The following is a 21,687-nucleotide window of genomic DNA, read 5'->3' as shown; positions in this document are numbered from 1 at the left end:
TTAATGTGATAAAAAGGAAAAAGCTAAAACTAAGAGTATGCCACCAAGCAAGACTTTCATTCAGATTTGATGGTGAAATCAAAGGGTTTACAGACAAGTAAAAACGAAAAGAAATCAGCACAATCAAACCAGTTTTACAACAAATGGTAAAGGAACTTCTCTAGACAAAAAAAATAAATAAATAAAAGGCTACAACTAGAAATAAGAAAATTTCAAAATAACTTTATCGGCAAAGGCAAACATACAGCAAAGGTAGGAACTCATACATACACAGAGTAACTGGGAAGGTTAGAAGACAAAAGTAAAATCATCTGCATCAACAAAGAGCAGTTAAGAGATACACAAAACATTCAAATGTAAAAATGTGATGTTGAAAACAGTAATTGTGAGAAGAGAGTACAAATGCAAGTTTATTTAAATGCATTTAAAATTAAGGTATCAGCAACATGAAATAATCACATATATACACAGACCTCATGTTACCTCCAACACTTTGGCCACCTGATGCAAAGAACTGACTCATTAGAGAAGACCCTGATGCTGGGAAAGATTGAAGGCAAGCAGAGAAGGGGACAACAGAGGATGAGATGCTTGGATGGCATCACCAGTACGATGGACATGAGTTTGAGCAAGCTCTGGGAGTTGGTGATGGACAGGGAAGCCTGGCATGCTGCAGCCCATGGGGTCGCAAAGAGTCAGACACAACTGAGGAACTGAACTAACTGACCCACAGAAAAAAATCCATAATAGATATACATACAAAAAAGAAAACAAATTCTAAACATACAACTAAAAATACTCAACAGTCATCAAAAACAAGAGGAGAGTACAAAAGAGGAAAAAGGAAAAAAAGATTTACAAAACAAATCCAAAAACAATTAACAAAACGGCAACAGGAACATTAATATTGATAATTATCTTAAATGCAAAGAAATTAAGTGTTCTAACCAAAGCATACAGCAATTGAATAGATACAAACACAAGACCTATATAAGTGCTGTTTACAAGAGTCTTGCTTCAGATCTAGAGAGACACACAAACTGAAAGTGAGGGGATTGAAAAATGTATTCCACAAATGGAAATCAAAAGAAAGCTTAAATAGCAATAATTATATCAGATGAAATAGACCTATTTAGAAACAAACTTAGAATAAAAATTGTTACAGGAAACCAAAAAAGGACACTACATAATAATCAAGGGATCAATACAGTATGAAGATATAAAATTATAAATATATATGTGCCTAACTTATATGCAGAGTATATCATGAGAAACGCTGGGCTGGAAGAAGCACAAGCTGGAATCAAGATTGCCGGGAGAAATATCAATAACCTCAGATATGCAGATGACACCACCCTTACTTATGGCAGAAAGTGAAGAGGAACTAAAAAGCCTCTTGATGAAGGTGAAAGACGAGAGTGAAAAAGTTGGCTTAAAACTCAACATTCAGGAAACGAAGATCATGGCATCTGGTCCCATCACTTCATGGGAAATAGATGGGGAAACAGTGGAAACAGTGTCAGACTTTATTTTGGGGGGCTCCAAGATCACTGCAGATAGTGACTGCAGCCATGAAATTAAAAGATGCTTACTCCTTAGAAGGAAAGTTATGACCAACCTAGAAAGCATATTGAAAAGCAAAGACATTACTTTGCCAACAAAGGTCCGTCTAGTCAAGGCCATGGTTCTCTTCCTGTGGTCATGTATGGATGTGAGAGTTGGACTGTGAAGAAAGCTGAGCACCTAATAATTGATGCTTTTGAACTGTTGTGTTGGAGAAGACTCTTGAGAGTCCCTTGGACTGCAAGGAGATCGAACCGGTCCATTCTAAAGGAGATCAGCCCTGGGATTTCTTTGGAAGGAATGATTCTAAAGATGAAACTCCAGTACTTTGGCCACCTCATGCGAAGAGTTGACTCATTGGAAAAGACCCTGATGCTGGGAGGGATTGGGGGCAGGAGGAGAAGGGGACGACGGAGGATGAGATGGCTGGATGGCATCACTGACTCGATGGACATGAGTCTGAGTGAACTCCGGGAGTTGGTGATGGACAGGGAGGCCTGGCGTGCTGCGATTCATGGGGTCGCAAAGAGTCGGACACGACTGAGCCACTGAACTGAACTGAACATAGGAGCACCTGAATACATGACAAATATTAACAGATATAAAAGGAGAAATCAACTGTAATACAAGTGTAGTAGGGAATTTCAACACCCCACTTATACCAATAGACAGATCATCCAGACAGAAAATCAATAAGGAAAACATAAGCCTTAAATAACACAACAGACCAAATGAACCTAATTGATATAGAGAGAGCATTCCATCTGAAAGAACAGAATACATGTTCTTTTCAAGTGCATATGGAACACTCTACAGGATAGATCACATGGTATGCCACAAAACAAGCCTTAGTAAATCAAAGTAACAGGCATCTTTTCTGACCACAATTCAATGAGACTAGAAATCAACTACAAGAAAAACACTACAAAAACAAAAACACATAGAAGGTAAACAGTATGCTACTAAACAACCAATGGATCACTGAAGAGATCAAAGAGAAAATCAAAATGTATGTAGAAACAAATGAAAACACAAGGATACAAAAAGAGAAATGAAAATGAAAACATAAGGATCCAAAACCTGTAAATGCAGCAAAAGTAGTTCTAAGAAGCCAGTTTATAGCAATGCAAGTGTACCTCAGGAAACAAGAGAAATCTCAAATAAACAACAGAATATTACACCTAAAGCAATTAGAGAAAGGCCACCATATAAAATCCAAAGTTAGTGTAAGGGAAGAATTCATAAAGATCAGAGCAAAATAAATGAAATAGAAAGTGAAACTAAAAGCTGACTCTTTGAAAAGATAAACAAAATTGATAAACCTTTAGCCAAACTCATCAAGAAAAAAGGGAGAGTGTCCAAACGAATAAAATCAGAAATTAAAAAAGAGAAGTTACAATTGACACCAGAGAAATACAAAGGATCATAAGAGACTACTAAGAGCAATTAAACATCAATAAAATAGAAAGCCTAAAAAAAATAGATAAATTATTAGAAAGGCACAATCTTTCAAGACTAAACCAGGAAGAAACAGAAAATATAAACCAAACAACCATAAGTATTAAAGTTAAATCAAAAAAATAAATAAATAATAAAGTTAAATCAGCAATTTTAAAACTCCAAACAAAAGCATCAATGTTCATCAGCAATATTGGCCTGTAAATTTCTTTTACTGTATCTCTGCTTGGTTTTAGTATCAGGGTGATCGTGGCCTCATAGAATGAGTTTGGAAGTGTTCTTTCCTTTGCAATTTTTTGGAATAGTTTCAGAAGGATACATATTAACTCTTCACTAAATGTTTGGTAGCATTGTCCTGTGAAGTCAGCTGATCCTAGACTTATGTTTTGGCTACACAGTGCAGCATATGGTATCTTAGTTCCCTGACCAGGGGTTGAACCTGCACCACCTGCACAGAAAGCAAGGAGTCTTAATCACTAGACCACCACGGAACACTGATGCAAAAATCCTCAACAGAACACCAGCAAACCAAATCCAGTGACATATTAAAGGAATCATACATCACGATCAAGTGAGATTTACTGCAGGGAGACTGACGAGTTTTCAATATTTGCAAATCAAGCAGTGTGATATACGACATTAACAAACTGAAGATAAAAACTTATGATCATCTCAATAGATGTAGAAAAGGGTTTTGATAAAATTCAACAATGATTTATGATTTAAAGCAAACTCTCCAGAAATTGAGCATAGAGAATCTTTTCTACCTCAACATAATAAAGACCATATATGACAAATTTGGCTCAGACAGTAAAGCATCTGCCTACAGTGTGGGAGACCTGGGTTCAATCCCTGAGTCGGGAATATCTCCTGGAGAAGGAAATGGCAACGCACTCCAGTATTCTTTCCTGAAAAAGCCCATGGACGGAGGAGCCTGGTAGGCTACAGCCCATGGGGTCGCAAAGAGTTGGACACAACTGAGCAATTTCACTATGACAAATCCACAGCTAACATATATTCAGTGGTGAAAAGCTGGACACACTCCCTGTAGGATCAGGAACAAGAGAAAGATGTCCACTCATACCACTTATATTCAACATGATTTTGGAAATCTTGATCACAGCAATCAGAGAATAAAAAGAAATAAAAGTAACCTAACTTTGAAGAGAAGAAGTAAAACTGTCACTGTCTCCAGATGACATGTTACTATTCATAGAAAATCTTAAAGACACTACCAGAAAACTATTTGAGCTCATGAACGAATTTTGTAAAATTATAAGATACAAAATTAATACACAGAAATCTGTTACATTTTATATACTAACAACAAAAGATTAGGAAAGAAATTAAAGCAACAGTCCTATTTACCACCACATGAAAAAGAATAAAATACCTAAGAAGAAACCTACCTGAGAAGTCAAAAGACCTGCATTCCAAAATCTTTAAGATGCTAATGAAAGAACTTGCAGACAGAACAAACAGATGGAAAGATATACCATGGTCTTACATTGGGAGAATCAATACTGTCAAAATGAACATATTGCCTGAGGCAATTCAGTGTAATCCCTATGAAATCACCAAGAATTTTATACAGAATTACAACAAAAAATTTTTAATTCATATGGAAATACTAAAGACCCTGAGTAGACAAAACAATCTTGAGAAAGAAAAAAGGAGCTGGAGGAAATCACAGTCTGTCCTCAGATTATACTACAAAGTTACATAATCAAAACTGTATGATACTGGCACAAAAATAGACATATAGATTAATGGAACGGAATAGAAAACCCAGAAATAAACCCGTGCACTTATGGTCAATTAATCTAGGACAATGGAAGCAAGAATATAAGACAGAGAAAAGACAGTCTCTTCAATAAGCGGTGCCAGGAAAACTGGACAGCTGCATGTAAAACAATGAAATTAGAACATTCTCTAACAACACACACAAAAATAAATTTACAGCAGATTAAAGACCTAAATGTAAGACTGGGTACTGTAACACTTCTAGAGAAAAACACAGGCATGACACTTTTTGACACAAATCAAAGCAGTATCTTTTTGGAGCCATTTATTAGAGTAATGGAAATAAAAACAAAAATAAACAATTGGGACCTAATCAAACTTCTAAGTTTATAAACTTTTGCACAGCAAAGGAAACAATAAACAAAACAAAAAGACAACCTATGAAATGGGAAAAATATTTGTAAACAATGAAACCAACAAGGGATTAATCTCTAAAATGTACAAATAGCTCATAGAGAGCAATATTAACAAAAACAACTCAATCAAAAAAATGGGAAGAAGACCTAAATAAACCTTTCTCCAAAGAAGACATAAAGATCACCAATAGGCACATGAAAAGATGATCAACATCCTAATTGACATGCAAATCAAAACTGAAAAGGGATACTACCTCACACTGGTCAGAATGGCCATCATTAAAAAGTCTACAAATAAATTCTGGAGAGGGTATGGAGAAAAAAGAACCCTCTTACACTGTTGCTGGGAATATAAACTGATACAGCCGCTATGGAGAATAAACAGTATGGAGATTCCTTTAAAAAGTAAAAACAGAGTTACCATATGATCCAGCAAATTCCACTCCTCAGCATATATCCACAAAAGATAAAAACTCTAATTCAAAAAGATACATGCACCCCAGTGTTCACAGCAGCACTATTTACAACAGCCAAGACATGGAAGCAACCTAAATATCCATAAACAGATGAATGGATAAAGAAGATGTGTTATATGTATATAAAGGAATATTAGTGAGCCAAAAAAAAAGAATGAAATAATGTCATCTGCAACAACATGGATGGATGTAGGGATTATCACGTTAAGTGAAGTAAGTCAGAGAAAGACAAATATAACATGATATCATTTATATGTGGATCTAAAAAAGTGATATAAATGAACAGGGAAGTATATTGAATTCTTCTAATAACTTATAATGGAAAAGAATCTGAAAAAGAATATATGCATACATATGTATAACTGAATCACTTTGTTGTACCCTTGAATCTATTTCAACATTGTAAACGAACTATACTCCAATAAAAATTTTAAAAATTGAAAAAACTACCATTATCCAGCAATTCCACTTCTGGGTCTTTATCCCAAGGAAACAAAAATCACCATCTTGAAGAGATTATCTGCACCCCCATGTTCAATGCAATATTATTTAGAACAGTTAATACATGAAAATAACCTAAATGTCCATCAATTGATGAATGGATAAAGAAACTTGGTGCATGCATACATACACACACACACACAAAGGAATGTTACTGGCCATTAAAACGAAGGAAAGCTTGCCCTTGCATCAACATGATTGAACCTTGAGAGCATTTTGCTAAAGGAAATGTCAGACAAAGCAAGACAAATACCGTATGATCTCACTTATATGTGGAATCTTAGGGAAGAAAACAAATACAAAATACCAGACTCATAGGTACAGAAAAAAGGTTGGTGGTTGCCAGAGGTATGTACTGTGAAGTGGGATAAATGGGTGAAGGTGATCAAAAAGTACAAATTTCCATTATAAGATAAATAAGTTCTGGAAATAGAATACACATCATGGTGATTATAATTAACAATACTTCAATGTATATTTGAAAGTTTCTAAGAGAATTAATCTTAAAAGTTCTCAGCACAAAAAAAGAAAATTGTACACTATATGTTGTGATAGATGTTAACTACTTATTGCAGTGATCATTTCACAATATATTTATCAAATTATTATGCTGTATACCTTATACCAACACACTGCCAATTATATCTCAATAAAACTGGAAGAAAACTTTTAAGTAAAAATAGCTTTTAAAATATAGTAACATATTCTAGATATTTAAAAAGCACAACCAAAGACAAAATGTCCCACTATACAAAAATACAGTAAAAAAGGATCTGACAGAATTTGGCCAGAACACCAACAATGTCCACCATACTGATTAATCTAAGCCATTATAGATTACTCTCCTAAATTCTTAGAATGAAAATAAAATTGCTCATATTTAGTAAATAAAATTTCATTTTAAAATATATATGTGTTTGTGTGATAGCATTGAGTACTTTGGCACTCCATGTACATTTCATTGTACATTTCAGACCTGTATTATTTTGGATATAGGATTAGAAGCTGTAACAGAGACACAAGAATAATGGATTAAACAAGTTGGAGTTTATTTCTCTCTTATATTAAAAGACTGAAGAGGCATGGTGATTTAGTCTTATAAATTCCTCAGGAGCAAGGTTCATTCTACCTTACTGCTCCACGACGTAGAGTATCATTGCCATCATTGTGGACTAGGATGTACCAATATGTTCACACTGCAGCCAGCAGGAAAGGGCAAAAGACAAGAGGATAAGCTTTCTTCCTTTAGAACTCTATCTAGATGTGACATGTTACATCTGTCACATGTCAGTATCTATAACTTTGTCACAAAATTCTACCTAGGTGCAAGAGAGGTTGAGAAATGTCTTAATTTTTACATGTCTGGCTAAATTCTGATGAGTTTGGTCTATTTTTTAAAAAACTGACAGAAGCCAAGTAGAACATGTATTGTGAACACTTCCATATACTTCTTATATAAACTATGCATATTAATGCCACTTTTACTTGGCAAAAATATTTTCTCTTTCATAACTACTTTTGTGAGGACCAAAACATGCAGTTATACAGGTGAACAATTTACATTGGCCATACATGGCAATTCAACTTATGACATTTTAATTATATCTATAATTTAATTAATGCTGATTTCTTGGTTATAAATGCAGATTTCATAAATATTTGATTAATCGATAATTTCCAGGAATATAGAGATAAAAGCAGGAAGTGAGTTTTTAACATTTATATTGAATATGCACTAATATGCACAGTTAATAAAAAGTAAATGATTGTTGCAAAGAGAAGAAGGTAACGTATGGTTCAAAGGAAGTTGTTAAGGCTAAGAAAAAGTGAGAATGTTAAAGAAAAGTAGCTACAGCTATCTAACGGGTTAATAAATTTCCTTTAAAAATAAATAGAAACAATAACTGCCTTGAAAGAGTAATAAAACATGCACAACTCACTTTTTCACTTATAAAAATGTTATAGTCCATTGGGTTTTGTTCTGTGTCTTCTTTATTTTCAGTAAGAACTGTAAATTCATTCTTTCCATTCCCTAGTTTGTAAAGAAGATGCTGAAATTCAAATGCAGATTCCAGAGGCTCAATTCCATACGAAACATTTTCAAACTGCAATATTCCTCTGTAAAATTAAGGACAAAATTTTACTGATTTTCATTCTATTTTATAATTCTAATTTTAACTAATTCTATAATTAATTCTATATTATAAAACTCTGACAGAATTCCAAAAAGAGGATGAGGAGGAGGAAGGAAAGAGGGGAAGGAGAAGAAAGAAAAGATACAGAATGTTTTTGGGCTCTGTATTTTGTCCCACAGTCTTTGTATTTTGTAGATGACTCTGAACAGACCAAAAATAAAAATTTTCCCAATTCCAAAAACTATCTATCTAATTTTCTTTATAGTTATAAACATAGCTGAAATTATTAAATCAGAAATTACATAATCAGTTGCTTAGGTATGCAGCAGTACTGTGTATACAGCATTACATGATCAAGTCATTCCCCTGTCCTCCAAGTCAGTGATTTAATGAAAGCAACAGCATATAGAAATCTGTAAAAATTTTGATCTGTTTTGCACTATAATGCTTACATTGCTTGTATAACAAAAGGATACATAATGAGCAATTTTATCCATAAAAATAAAATTTAGCAGTAATTATAAGGCATTTATGAATTTTATGTACATAATCTGAATAAGAAATTTAAAGTAATATAAACAACTTTTATAAGTATTCTTCCTTGAATATAGGTAACAGTTCTAGCGACTATTCTCTAAAAACCAAATTTTAGAATTCCATGTAAAAAGCAGCAAGTAAAATTCGTTTGTGAAAACAAGGATCCTATACTACAAAAATGAAGATGAAGAATGTCCTGACAGAATGGAAAGCCCTCCAAGCACAAAGGAGGAAACTTTACAATTCTTAGAGAGTTTAAGACAGTGATATTACTAGAAAAAATGAGTAAGTACTATAATAATTATTATTTGTTTATACAAAAGTGCTTCCTCTCTCTGCAGATGATTTCCCGCGTGAAAGGGCATGCTTCGTTTATGCATTTTTATATCTCCAGACACTAGTCTAGTAACTGGTACAAAAATATTCGCTGAAAAAAAAGCTACCCAGAACTTAGCTCTTCCAATTTGTTGTAGTCAAACATGTTCATCTGTCATTTCCACAATAAAGAATAAAAGCAAGGACACCAGGAAATCTAAACTTTCAAGGAAGTTGTGACAAGTCTCTGGTCTGTCTGGGAATTGAGGAGAAATAAGAGAAGAAACATATTCAGAGGAATATATCATTCAGTGGTATGATGGGAATATCCACATGGGAATATTCTCCACATGGAAATCCTCCACCAGCTCCACACTTGGAATAAACTAACCAGTTCACTGCAGCCAAATATCACAACTATGGTGTTTGCATATCAAGGACAAAATATACATAACCTCAGTCCAGAGCACGTGCTAAGTGTGACAAAAGAATTCGGATATCCTTCAATATATCCTTGGTAGTAGCATTGACCCTAGAAGGGAGAAAGTAAAGTAGTTACCTAGGAGTTGACAAAACTTTCTAATGACTTCTTAACTTTTTATACTTAGAACTTTCTGAATACTTTTCATAGGCTCTATACTGTTTATCGGAGAAGGCAATGGCACCCCACTCCAGTACTTTGCCTGGAAAATCCCATGGATGGAGGAGCCTGGTAGGTTGCAGTCCATGGGGTCTCTAAGAGTCGGACACGACTGAGCGACTTCACTTTCACTTTTCACTTTCATGCATTAGAGAAGGAAATGGCAACCCTCTCCAGTATTCTTGTCTGGAGAATCCCAGGGACAGGAGCCTGGTGGCTGCCGTCTGTGGGGTCACACAGAGTCGGACACGACTGAAGTGACTTAGCAGTAGCAGTATACTGTTTATATCATTGTGAATAAAAAGACATTCAGAGAAAAACATCTCCCCAGGTTTGCCACTTTCACTATATTAATGCCACTTTTCAGTTCAATGCTTGGTGTATTAATTTACACCGTTTCCAAAGTTTTATATCATATTTTAGGTAAAATTATTTTCCAAAATAGAAATTTAGGTCATTAATTAAAAGACAAAGATTGTGACTCTGGATATTCTTTAAATTCTGATAGTCTGCTAAAATGAGATGTCTAAAATTTAAGGTCACAAAAAAAAATTGAAGATCTAGAAAAAGATATACCACACCAACACAAACCAAAAGGATAACTCTGAAGCAATACTAATATTGGAAATGTAGACTTTAAGGCAAAAAGCATTACTAGAGATAAAGAGGGACGTTTCTTAATGATAAGAGTTTCAATTCACCAGGAAGATATAAATATTCCAAATTTGCATTCACTTAATAACATAGCTTCAAAATATAAAAAGTCAAAAATGAAATAATAATAAAAATAAATGCATAATCATACTAAAGATTTTTAAGCAGACATTTCTGTCAGTAACAGGTAAGTCTAGCATTCAGAATCTATAGAGGACTTGAATAGAATGTTAACCTCATAGAGATAGAATACTACACTTTAACTATATGAAATACACTTTTCTTGCACAGAGTTCTTTTTAACTACTTTTTACTGAAGCATGTAGTTAATTTACAATGTAGTAGTAGCTTCAGGTTCTTGCCTGGAGAATCCCAGGGACGGGGGAGCCTCGTGGGCTGCCATCTATGGGGTCGCACAGAGTCAGACATGACTGAAGCAACTTAGCAGCAGCAGCAGCAGCTTCAGGTGTACAATAAAGTGATTCAGTTATACATACATACATATAAATGTACTCTTTTTCAGATCCTTTTCCATTACAAGTTATTACAAGACATTGAATATACTGTGCTATACAGTAGATCCTTGTCATTTATCTATTTTATAAATAATCACATGTATATATCAATCCCTAAGTCCTAATTTATCTCTCCCTCCATCATCCTTTCTGATAATCACAAGTTATATTTTCTATGTCTGTGAGTCTATTTCCATTTTGTAAATAATTCCACTTACATCATTTTTTAGATTTCACATATAAGTAATATCACATGATATTTGCCTTTCTCCATCTTTTTTCACTTAACATATAAATCCCCAGGTCCATCTTTGTTGCTACAAATGGCATTACATCATTCTTTTTTATGGCTGAGTAACATTACACTTTCTTTTTAAAGAACACAGAACATTTACAAAAATGAAACCATATTTTGAGCCATGAAACACAACAATAAACTTTAAAGGACTGAAATCACACCAAATCAGTCTCTGACCACAGTGCAATTAACATGGAGACACAGCAAACATCATTACAAACAAAAAAGGAAGATTATATAATTTCTACAATCTCATGGTGCTATATATTTTGGTATAAATCAATGTAATTTTTCTTATTAATGCACTCTTCTATGTTAGAAGTAAGGGGAGCAAGAAGGAGCAAGAAAAGGAAATTAATGGTCCTTTCCAATTAGAAGTAAAGTAATATATATCAATAATATTCAACAAATTTTTATCATATGCTATGTGATAGGCATTTTTCTAGGCACTAGGGAGGCATCATTGAATAAAACAAACCAAAAGCTCTGGTCAAATGAAGATTATATTGCACTGAGGGAACAATAAATAAAGTATATGATACAATCATATATTGATAACCATTATGGAGAAAAACAAAACAGGAGAGGTAAAAGAGTACAAAGATTAAGAGTGCAATTTAAAATAGGGATTGGACTCCCCTGGTGGTCCAACAGTAAAGAAATCTGCCTGCCAATGCAGGGCATACAGGTTTGATCCCTGGTCTACATGATTCCAGCAAGATTCCACATGCTGCAGGGCAGCTAGGTCCATATACCACAACTACTGAAGCACCTGCACCGTGGAGCCCAAGCTCAGCAACAAGAAAAACCACAATGAGAAGCCTACCCACTGTGACTGGAGAGCAGCCCCCGCCAGCTGCGACTGGAGAAAGCTCGCTTGCAGCAATGAAGACCCACCATGGCTAAAAGTATAAGATTAAAAAAAAAAATTTTTTTTTTAATTTGAAATCTGGACTACTCAAGGACTAATTGGATGGTTTTGAGCAAAGAACTGAAGAAAATGAGAGAGAAAAACATTGTATCTTGGGAAAGAGCAAACATCTGTATGAGAGGAAATAGAGAAAAGTTCTTGAAAGGAGAACATGTCTGGTATGTTTAAAGAATAGCAAGGAAGCCAATGTGACTTGAACAGAATTACCAATGTAAAGAGTAACAGGAAATGAGGTCACAGAGGTAAAGAGGATCAGACTGTGTAAAGCCTGCAGGATACTAAAATGATTTTCACCATTTCACCCTATTTAAAGGTTTTTATTTATTTTTATTTTTGGCTGTGCTGGGTCTTTGATGCTGCATGTGGGCTTTCTCTTATTGGTTTTCACTTTGTGAACAATAACTCATCCCATGAAGGCTTCTGAGTAGAGAAGCAACAAGATCTGACCAGGTTGGTTTTTTGTTTTGGGGGGTTTTTTTTTGTTTTTTTTTTTATCTGACCAGCTTCCCTGGTGGCTCAGAGGTTAAAGCGTCTGCCTCCAATGTGGGAGACCCAGGTTTGATCCCTGGGTCAGGAAGATCCCCTGCAGAAGGAAATGGCAACCCACTCCAGTATTCTTGCCTGGAGAATCCTATGGACGGAGGAGCCTGGTAGGCTACAGTCCATGGGGTCACAAAGAGTCAGACACGACTGAGCGACTTCACTCACTCACTCACTCAGGTTTTATTAATAGGATTCATCTGGTTGTCACGTTGAGACCTGACCCAGGGAATGAGCAAAGTGTGGAAGCAGGGAGATTATTCAGGAAGTTTTCACAATAACCCAAACTAGATGATCTTTACTTGAAAAACAGTGGTATCAGCAGACAGAGAGAAAGGAAGAAGGTAGGTTCTAAGTACATAATTTGAAAAGTAGAATCAATAGGATTCATTGATGGATGCTGCTACTGCTAAGTCACATCAGTCATGTCCGACTCTGTGCGACCCCACAGATGGCAGCCCGCTAGGCTCCTCTGTCCCTGGGATTCTCCAGGCAAGAACACTGGAGTGGGATGTCATTTCCTTCTCCAATACATGAAAGTGAAAAGTGAAAGTGAAGTCTCTCAGTCATATCTGACTCTCAGCAACCCCATGGACTGCAGCCTACCAGGCTCCTCCGTCCATGGGATTTCCCAGGCAAGAGTACTGGAGTGGGGTGCCATTGCCTTCTCCAATGGGGGTAAAACAAAAGAAAAGATTTCGGTCTATGATTTTGGGTTCAATAATATTTGTGCTTGTTTTACTATTATTTAATTTCTATTCATTTATTCAACAAAATATAAACAAATTAAATTGTGCTGCAGAGTAGAATATACTAAGTCAGTCTCAGTTCAGTTCAGTTACTCAGTCATGTCCGACTCTTTGTGACCCCATGAATCGCAGCACGCCAGGCCTCCCTGTCCATCACCAACTCCTGGAGTTCACTCAGACTCACATCCATCGAGTCAGTAATGCCATCCAACCATCTCATCCTCTGTCGTCCCCTTCTCCTCCTGCCCCCAATCCCTCCAAGCATCAGTCTTTTCCAATGAGTCAACTCTTCACATCAGGTGGCCAAAGTACTGGAGTTTCATCTTTAGCATCATTCCCTCCAAAGAAATCCCAGGGCTGATCTCCTTCAGAATGGACTGGTCGGATCTCCTTGCAGTCCAAGGGACTCTCAAGAGTCTTCTCCAACACCAAAGTTCAAAAGCATCAATTCTTCAGCGCTCAGCCTTCTTCACAGTCCAACTCTCACATCCATACATGACCACAGGAAAAACCATAGCCTTGACTAGATGGACCTTTGTTGGCAAAGTAATGTCTCTGCTTTTGAATATGCTATCTAGGCTGGTCATACTTCCTTCCAAGGAGTAAGCATCTTTTAATTTCATGGCTGCAGTCACCATCTACAGTGATTTTGGAGCCCCCAAAAATAAAGTCACCCACTGTTTCCACTGTTTCCCCATCTATTTCCCATGAAGTGATGGGACCAGATGCCATGATCTTCGTTTTCTGAATGTTGAGCTTTAAGCCAACTTTTTCACTCTCCACTTTCACTTTCATCAACAGGCTTTTTAGTTCCTCTTCACTTTCTGCCATAAGGGTGGTGTCATCTGCATATCTGAGGTTATTGATCTTTCTCCCTGCAATCTTGATTCCAGCTTGTGTTTCTTCCAGTCCAGCGTTTCTCATGATGTACTCTGCATAAAAGTTAAATAAGCAGAGTGACAATATACAACCTTGATGTACTCCTTTTCCTATTTGGAACCAGTCTGTTGTTCCATGTCCAGTTCTAACTGTTGCTTCCTGACCTGCATACAGGTTTCTCAAGAGGCAGGTCAGGTGGTCTGGTATTCCCATCTCTTTCAGAATTTTCCACAGTTTATTGTGATCCACACAGTCAAAGGCTTTGGCATAGTCAATAAAGCAGAAATACATGTTTTAATGGAACTCTCTTGCTTTTTCGATGATCCAGCGGATGTTAGCAATTTTGTCTCTGGTTCCTCTGTCTTTTCTAAAACCAGCTTGAACATCAGGAAGTTCACGGTTCACATATTGCTGAAACCTGGCTTGGAGAATTCTAAGCATTACTTTACTAGCATGTGAGATGAGTGCAATTGTGCAGTAGTTTGAGCATTGCCTTTCTTTGGGATTGGAATGAAAACTGACCTTTTCCAGTCCTGTGGCCACTGCTGAGTTTTCCAAATTTACTGGCATATTGAGTGCAGCACTTTCACAGCATCTTTCAGGATTTGAAATAGCTCAACTGGAATCCCATCACCTCCACTAGCTTTGTTCGTAGTGATGCTTTCTAAGGCCCATTTGACATCACATTCCAGGATGTCTGGCTCTAGATGAGTGATCGATCACACCATCGTGATTATCTAAGTCAGTCTAGTTCGTCTTTAATTTATCAAGACTTCAAGAAACCCTAACAATGGGTGAAATGAGGCATACATAGGTCACTTTACATATATCCTCTGTGAATAAGGTCTTCTATATTAGCAAAGTATCCAGTATAAAAAAGGTTTTTAAAAATCTTTAAAACATAAAATTTAAATCTTACCTGAATATTTGAAGATTGAGAATTCACAGATCCTTGATTATACATATAAACCATGAAATTATTTGCTAAAAAAAATCTGTATATAAAAAAGAGTGAGAGAATTTTAAGTTATTCTTTTTGAAAAAATATAAAGCAGCAGTCAGCAAACTTAGCACCCTCAAAGCCAAATATGACCTATCTCTGTGTTTGTAAATAAAATTTATTTGCATATAGCTATACTCGTTCACTTACATACGGTTCATGGCAGCTTTCATGATACAACAGCAAAGATGAGTCATTTTGACAGAGCTATTATGCTCTTCAAACCCTAAAATATTTACTATCTGGGTCTTTAGAGAAAAAGACTGCCAATCCCTGACAAAGATAGTATTTTCTTTTGACCTGTGTGTAATTTTTGTTTAAAGTAATATGCATTTACTCAAAATAATATTTCCCATCTTATTATACTCCTTTAAAAAATAAGGAAAACAAACTATAAAACAAAAGAAAAGCATTTTAAATTTTACAAAGATATGAAACGGGTGTAGGATTATAAGAGTTTTTTATTCTTTCATTCTTTCTCAATTTTACTATCATGAATATATCTTACTATAATGAAGTAGAAGAGCATTCTGTAACAGTCATAGTTCAGCTTTCTCTGGTATCATTCCTTGTCCCCATCATGCTATTTTACTTATGCTTCCTCACCTGGCACTCACTTCTCAATCCAATGTAATGTAACTAGACCACCCAGAGTAGCTTCTGCTGAGAATCTGCCATTAAAACTGATGCCATATAATGACCCCCTCATTGTCAAATCCAAAAAGAAAAAGCAGTTTGAGTCAAATAAAACTATCTGATGCACTTCACACTACTGACCATACTCCCCTTCTTTAAACCATCTGCTCTTCAACTTCAGTCATACCATTTACCCCTGATTTTTCCCTCATATCACCTTGTCTCCTTGTGTAAATCCCTTCATCTGGATCCTTCTTCACTTAAATGTTTCCCTGGCATTCATTTTCTGGTTGTTTTTCCCTTTCATTAATATTTACTCCCACCTCTTCATCTTGTTCATTTCTGGTGCCTCATTTATACTTAATATATATTTAAAAAAAGATGGCTCCCATTACCTAAAATAAATATAACTGGCTATTCAAGATCTTCTGTATTTCATACAAATTTTAGGATTATCTATTCTACTTCTTGAAAAATGCATGAGTATTTTGATAGAATTGGACTGAAGCAGTAGACTGCCTTGGTTAGTACAATAAACTTTTATCAATATTAAGTCTTCCGATGTGTAAGCATGGTATACATTTCCATTTACTTGCATTCTCTTATATTTCTTTATCAATGTCTTAGAGTTTTCAGAGTACAGGTCTTTCTCCCTTCCTTAAATTTATTCCCAGGTATTTTTTTCTTTCTGATGCAATTGTACCTGGGATTTTTTAAATTTATTTTTCTGATATTTCATTATTAGTGCATCAGTTCAGTTCAGTTCAGTCGCTCAGTCATGTCCGACTCTTTCTGACTCCGTGAATTGTAGCACGCCAGGCCTCCCTGTCCATCACCAACTCCTGGAGTTCACTCAAACTCATGTCCATCGACTAAGTGATGCCATCCAGCCATCTCATCCTCTGTCGTCCCCTTCTCCTCCTGCCCCCAATCCCTCCCAGCATCTGAGTCTTTTCCAATGAGTCAACTCTTCACATCAGGTGGCCAAAGTACTGGAGTTTCAGCTTCAGCATCAGTCCTCCCAGTGAACACCCAGGACTGATCTCCTTTAGAATGGACTGGTTGGATCTCCTTGCAGTCCAAGGGACTCTCAAGAGTCTTCTCCAACACCAAAGTTCAAAAGCATCAATTCTTTGGCGCTCAGCTTTCTTCACAGTCCAACTCAAACATCCATACATGACCACAGGAAAAACCATAGCCTTGACTAGATGGACCTTTGTTGGCAAAGTAATGTCTCTGCTTTTGAATATGCTATCTAGGCTGGTCATAACTTTCTTTCCAAGGAGTAAGCATCTTTTAACTTCATGGCTGCAGTCACCATCTACAGTGATTTTGGAGCCCAAAAAAATAATGTCACCCACTGTTTCCACTGTTTCCCCATCTATTTCCCATGAAGTGATGGGACCAGATGCCATGATCTTCGTTTTCTGAATGTTGAGCTTTAAGCCAACTTTTTCACTCTCCACTTTCACTTTCATCAACAGGCTTTTTAGTTCCTCTTCACTTTCTGCCATAAGGGTGGTGTCATCTGCATATTTGAGGTTATTGATCTTTCTCCCAGCAATCTTGATTCCAGCTTGGGCTTCTTCCAGTCCAGCGTTTCTCATGATGTACTCTGCATAGAAGTTAAATAAGCAGGGTGACAATATACAGCCTTGACATACTCCTTTTCAAAACTATTTGGAACCAGTCTGTTGTTCCATGTCCAGTTCTAACTGTTGCTTCCTGACCTGCAAATAGGTTTCTCAAGAGGCAGGTCAGGTGGTCTGGTATTCCCATCTCTTTCAGAATTTTCCACAGTTTATTGTGATCCACACAGTCAAAGGCTTTGGCATAGTCAATAAAGCAGAAATACATGTTTTAATGGAACTCTCTTGCTTTTTCAATGATCCAGTGGATGTTGGCCATTTTGTCTTTGGTTCCTCTGCCTTTTCTAAAACCAGCTTGAACATCAGGAAGTTCACGGTTCACATATTGCTGAAACCTGGCTTGGAGAATTTTGAGCATTACTTTACTAGCGTGTGAGATGAGTGAAATTGTGCGGTAGTTTGAGCATTGCCTTTCTTTGGGATTGGAATGAAAACTGACCTTTTCCAGTCCTGTGGCCACTGCTGAGTTTTCCAAATTTGCTGGCATATTGAGTGGAGCACTTTCACAGCATCATCTTTCAGGATTTGAAATAGCTCAACTGGAATTCCATCACCTCCACTAGCTTTGTTCATAGTGATGCTTTCTAAGGCCCACTTGACTTCACATTCCAGGATGTCTGGCTCTAGGTCAGTGATCACACATTTTGATTCTCTGGGTCATGAAGATCTTTTTTGTACAGTTCTTCTGTGTATTCTTGCCACCTCTTCTTAATATCTTCTGCTTCTGTTAGGTCCATACCATTTCTGTCCTTTATCGAGCCCATCTTTGCATGAAATGTTGCCTTGGTATCTCTAATTTTCTTGAAGAGATCTCTGCTGCTGCTGCTGCTGCTAAGTCACTTCAGTCATGTCCAACTCTGTGCGACCCCACAGACAGCAGCCCATCAGGCTCCCCCATCCCTGGGATTCTCCAGGCAAGAACACTGGAGTGGGTTGCCATTTCCTTCTCCATTGCATGAAAGTGAAAAGTGAAAGTGAAGTCGCTCAGTCGTGTCCGACTCTTAGCGACCCCATGGACTGCAGCCTACCAGGCTCCTCCGTCCACGGGATTTTCCAGGCACTGGAAAACTTGAGTACTGGAGTGGGGTGCCATTGCCTCCTCCGGAAGAGATCTCTAGTCTTTCCTATTCTGTTGTGTTCCTCTATTTCTTTGCATTGATCACTAAGGAAGGCTTTCTTATCTCTCCTTGCTATTCTTTGGAACTTTTCATTCAGATGTTTATATCTTTCCTTTTCTCCTTTGCTTTTCGTGACTCTTCTTTTCACAGCTATTTGTAGGGCCTCCCCAGACAGCTATTTTGCTTTTTTGCGTTTCTTTTCCATGAGGATGGTCTTGATCCCTGTCTCTTGTACAATGTCATGAACTTCCGTCCATAGTTCATCAGGCACTCTATCTATCAGATCTAGTCCCTTAAATCTATTTCTCACTTCCACTGTTAGGTCATACCTGAATGATCTAGTGGTTTTCCCTACTTTCTTCAATTTAAGTCTGAATTTGGCAATAAGGAGTTCATGATGTGAGCCACAGTCAGCTCCCAGTCTTGTTTTTGCTGACTGTATAGAGTTTCTCCATCTTTGGCTGCAAAGAATGTAATCAATCTGATTTCAGTATTGACCATCTGTTGATGTCCATGGGTAGAGTCTTCTCTTGTGTTGTTGGAAGAGGGTGTTTGCTATGACCAGTGCGTTCTCTTGACAAAACTCTATTTGCCTTTGCCCTGCTTCTTTCCGTATTCCAAGGCCAAATTTGCCTGTTACTCCAGGTGTTTCTTGACTTCCTACTTTTGCATTCCAGTGCATAGCAATGCAATAGATCTATACGTTAATTCTGTACCCTGTAGTTTTACTGAATTCATTTATTAGTTCTAATAGTTTTTTGATGGCATCTCTGGGGTTTTCTGTGGTATCATGCCATTTGAAAATAGTGACTGTTATAGTTCTTCCCTTCCAATCTGGATGTATATTGTTGTTGTTCAGTTACTAAGTCATGTCCAACTCTTTCCATCCCCATGGACTGCAGCATGCCAGACTTCTCTGTCATTCACTATCTCCCGGAGTTTGCTCAAACTCATGTTCATTGAGTTGGTGATACCACCCAACCATTTCATCTTCTGTCAGCACCTTCTCCTCCTGCCCTCAATCTTTCCCAGCATCAGGGTCTTTTCCAATGAGTTGGCTTTTTGCATTAGGTGGCTAAAGTACTGGAGCTTCAACTTCAGTATCAGTCTTTCCAATGAATACTCAGGGTTGATTTCCTTCAGAAAATTATTTCTTTTTAATTGCTATGGCTAGGACTTCCAGTACTATGATGAATAAAAGTGGTGAGAGCAGGCATTTTTGTCTTACTTGTAGTCTTAGAGAAAAAAGCTTTTAGCTTTTCATCATTGAGTATGATGTTAGCTATGGGTTTATAAAAATGGCCTTTAACATATAAGTGAAGGGGATTAAGGGATATGAACTACCAGTTATAATACTATAGTTTGTAATCTATAAAAATATATAGTCACTACATTGTACACCTTAAACTAATAAAATATTGTAAGATAACTGTACTTCAACCAATCAATCAATCAGCCTTACTGCCACTGGACACTTATGGATATCCTCTGACACACACTTGTCCTATTCCTTCACCGCGCCAATCAAATCTCTACCATTGTGTCCAATATCTAATTTTTTTCCACCACCTCAGTTATATCTCAAAAAAAAAACCTCTTACACATTCAAAATTATGCTTCTTATTATATCTCATATAACTTTTGCAATAGCTTCATAATTGTCATACCATCTTAATCATTATACAGGTAATTTCCAAAAATAGAGTATACACATGCTCAATCCATCTCCCAGGCTCCAATTCCTTTATTTCTTACTACTGCTTACAGTTCTGATAATATATTCAAATGCAATGTGCATTCTCTCTTATGCACTTGAAAAGCTCTTTGAGTTGTCATTTACTATTCTTCCCTTCTCTAAAGGAGTAGGTTAACTCTTTTACTCAATGCCATTTTTTGGCATCTAATAACACAATGAATCATTGTTTATATTTCTCTCTTTAAGAAACTTCCTGCCAGCCAAAACATTTTTCTTTTCTTTTTTCTCTGCCAAACATTTCTGGAAAAGCCATTTTCACTTAAAACGTTTGGTTTCTCACAATTCAGCTCTCCTTAATACCACTTAATCTAGTTCTACACCCAAAATTTAACTGAAATCAACCTCTTGAAAGTTACAAATTGCTTCCAAGCCAGCATTTCTCAACTGGTTTTCCATCAAATAATTAAACCCTATATAAAGTTATTTAAATTATTTTCACAATACTCTTAGGGATGGTATGTAGCTATTACTTTTTTCCATAAACTGTTCACCAGCTCCCACAGTACTGTATGATCTAATTTCTATACTAAATCCCTTATTTCATATTCTTGGTGGTGAACCTGCCTCCCTGATCAAACTTTAACTGATACAGTTACAGATTTACTTCTTTCTTATTACATCCTACCCTGATTATATAGATCCTGCTGGCTCTCCTAACTTAAGATCATACAGATTAATCTTCAGATGAATCCTTATTCTTCCCGTTCTTAGCTTCCCTATTCACTAAAGACTACTTGAGGCATTAGGACCAAAAAATTAATTCACAGGAAGCATTTGTTCATCTGAGACAACTAAACAGTTTAATAACTACATGACTTTTAATATTCTATTTTTATCATAAGCAAATGAATTCATATAAGTAAAATTAAGTCTAAAAATAAAAAGTTACCTTTGCTTAAGGTGCACAGTATACGGTTTCTCATCTATTGAAATACTATAGGATACCTGTTTCTAGAGAATCCAGAAAAACTGAGAGTAAAGACAAATGTAACAGAAGAGGTAAAATAACAATTTTATTTTGACTAATCCTTCCAAATAATGCTTTAAAAGTCTCAGACTATGTGTGATTTAAAATCTGCAATAATATATCAAAATTTTTAACATTTATTATACAATCTATTCTTACTATTTCCACAAAATTAGTCCAATATAAGGAGTCATAAAGCACTAGAAACCTA

General features: G+C 36.4%; 1 protein-coding gene across 6 annotated transcripts in view; it reads right to left on the bottom strand.

The window, feature by feature from the left end:
- The window catches only part of LOC133240019 (disintegrin and metalloproteinase domain-containing protein 32-like), a 173,773-nt gene that overhangs the window by 138,073 nt on the left and 14,013 nt on the right, over positions 1–21,687 (bottom strand). For 4 of the 6 annotated variants that reach the window (XR_009734075.1, XM_061404539.1, XM_061404536.1 and 1 more), the window contains exons 3-6: positions 21,399–21,460; positions 15,270–15,345; positions 9,600–9,676; positions 8,098–8,275 (exon numbers count right to left, since the gene is read on the bottom strand). Coding sequence is in view for 5 of the 6 variants with exons in the window: in XM_061404539.1 (XP_061260523.1) it covers positions 8,098–8,275; positions 9,600–9,676; positions 15,270–15,345; positions 21,399–21,460 (393 nt within the window). In the remaining variant the exon portion in view is untranslated. Of the gene's footprint in view, positions 1–8,097; positions 8,276–9,599; positions 9,677–15,269; positions 15,346–21,398; positions 21,479–21,687 lie in introns of all 6 variants that reach the window. The other 2 variants (XM_061404537.1, XM_061404538.1) reach the window with 2 other exon arrangements.

This window comes from Bos javanicus, chromosome 27 (assembly GCF_032452875.1).
Source record: "Bos javanicus breed banteng chromosome 27, ARS-OSU_banteng_1.0, whole genome shotgun sequence".
NCBI classification, from domain to species: Eukaryota; Metazoa; Chordata; class Mammalia; order Artiodactyla; family Bovidae; genus Bos; species Bos javanicus.
This window is presented reverse-complemented; position numbering and strand designations above follow the sequence as displayed.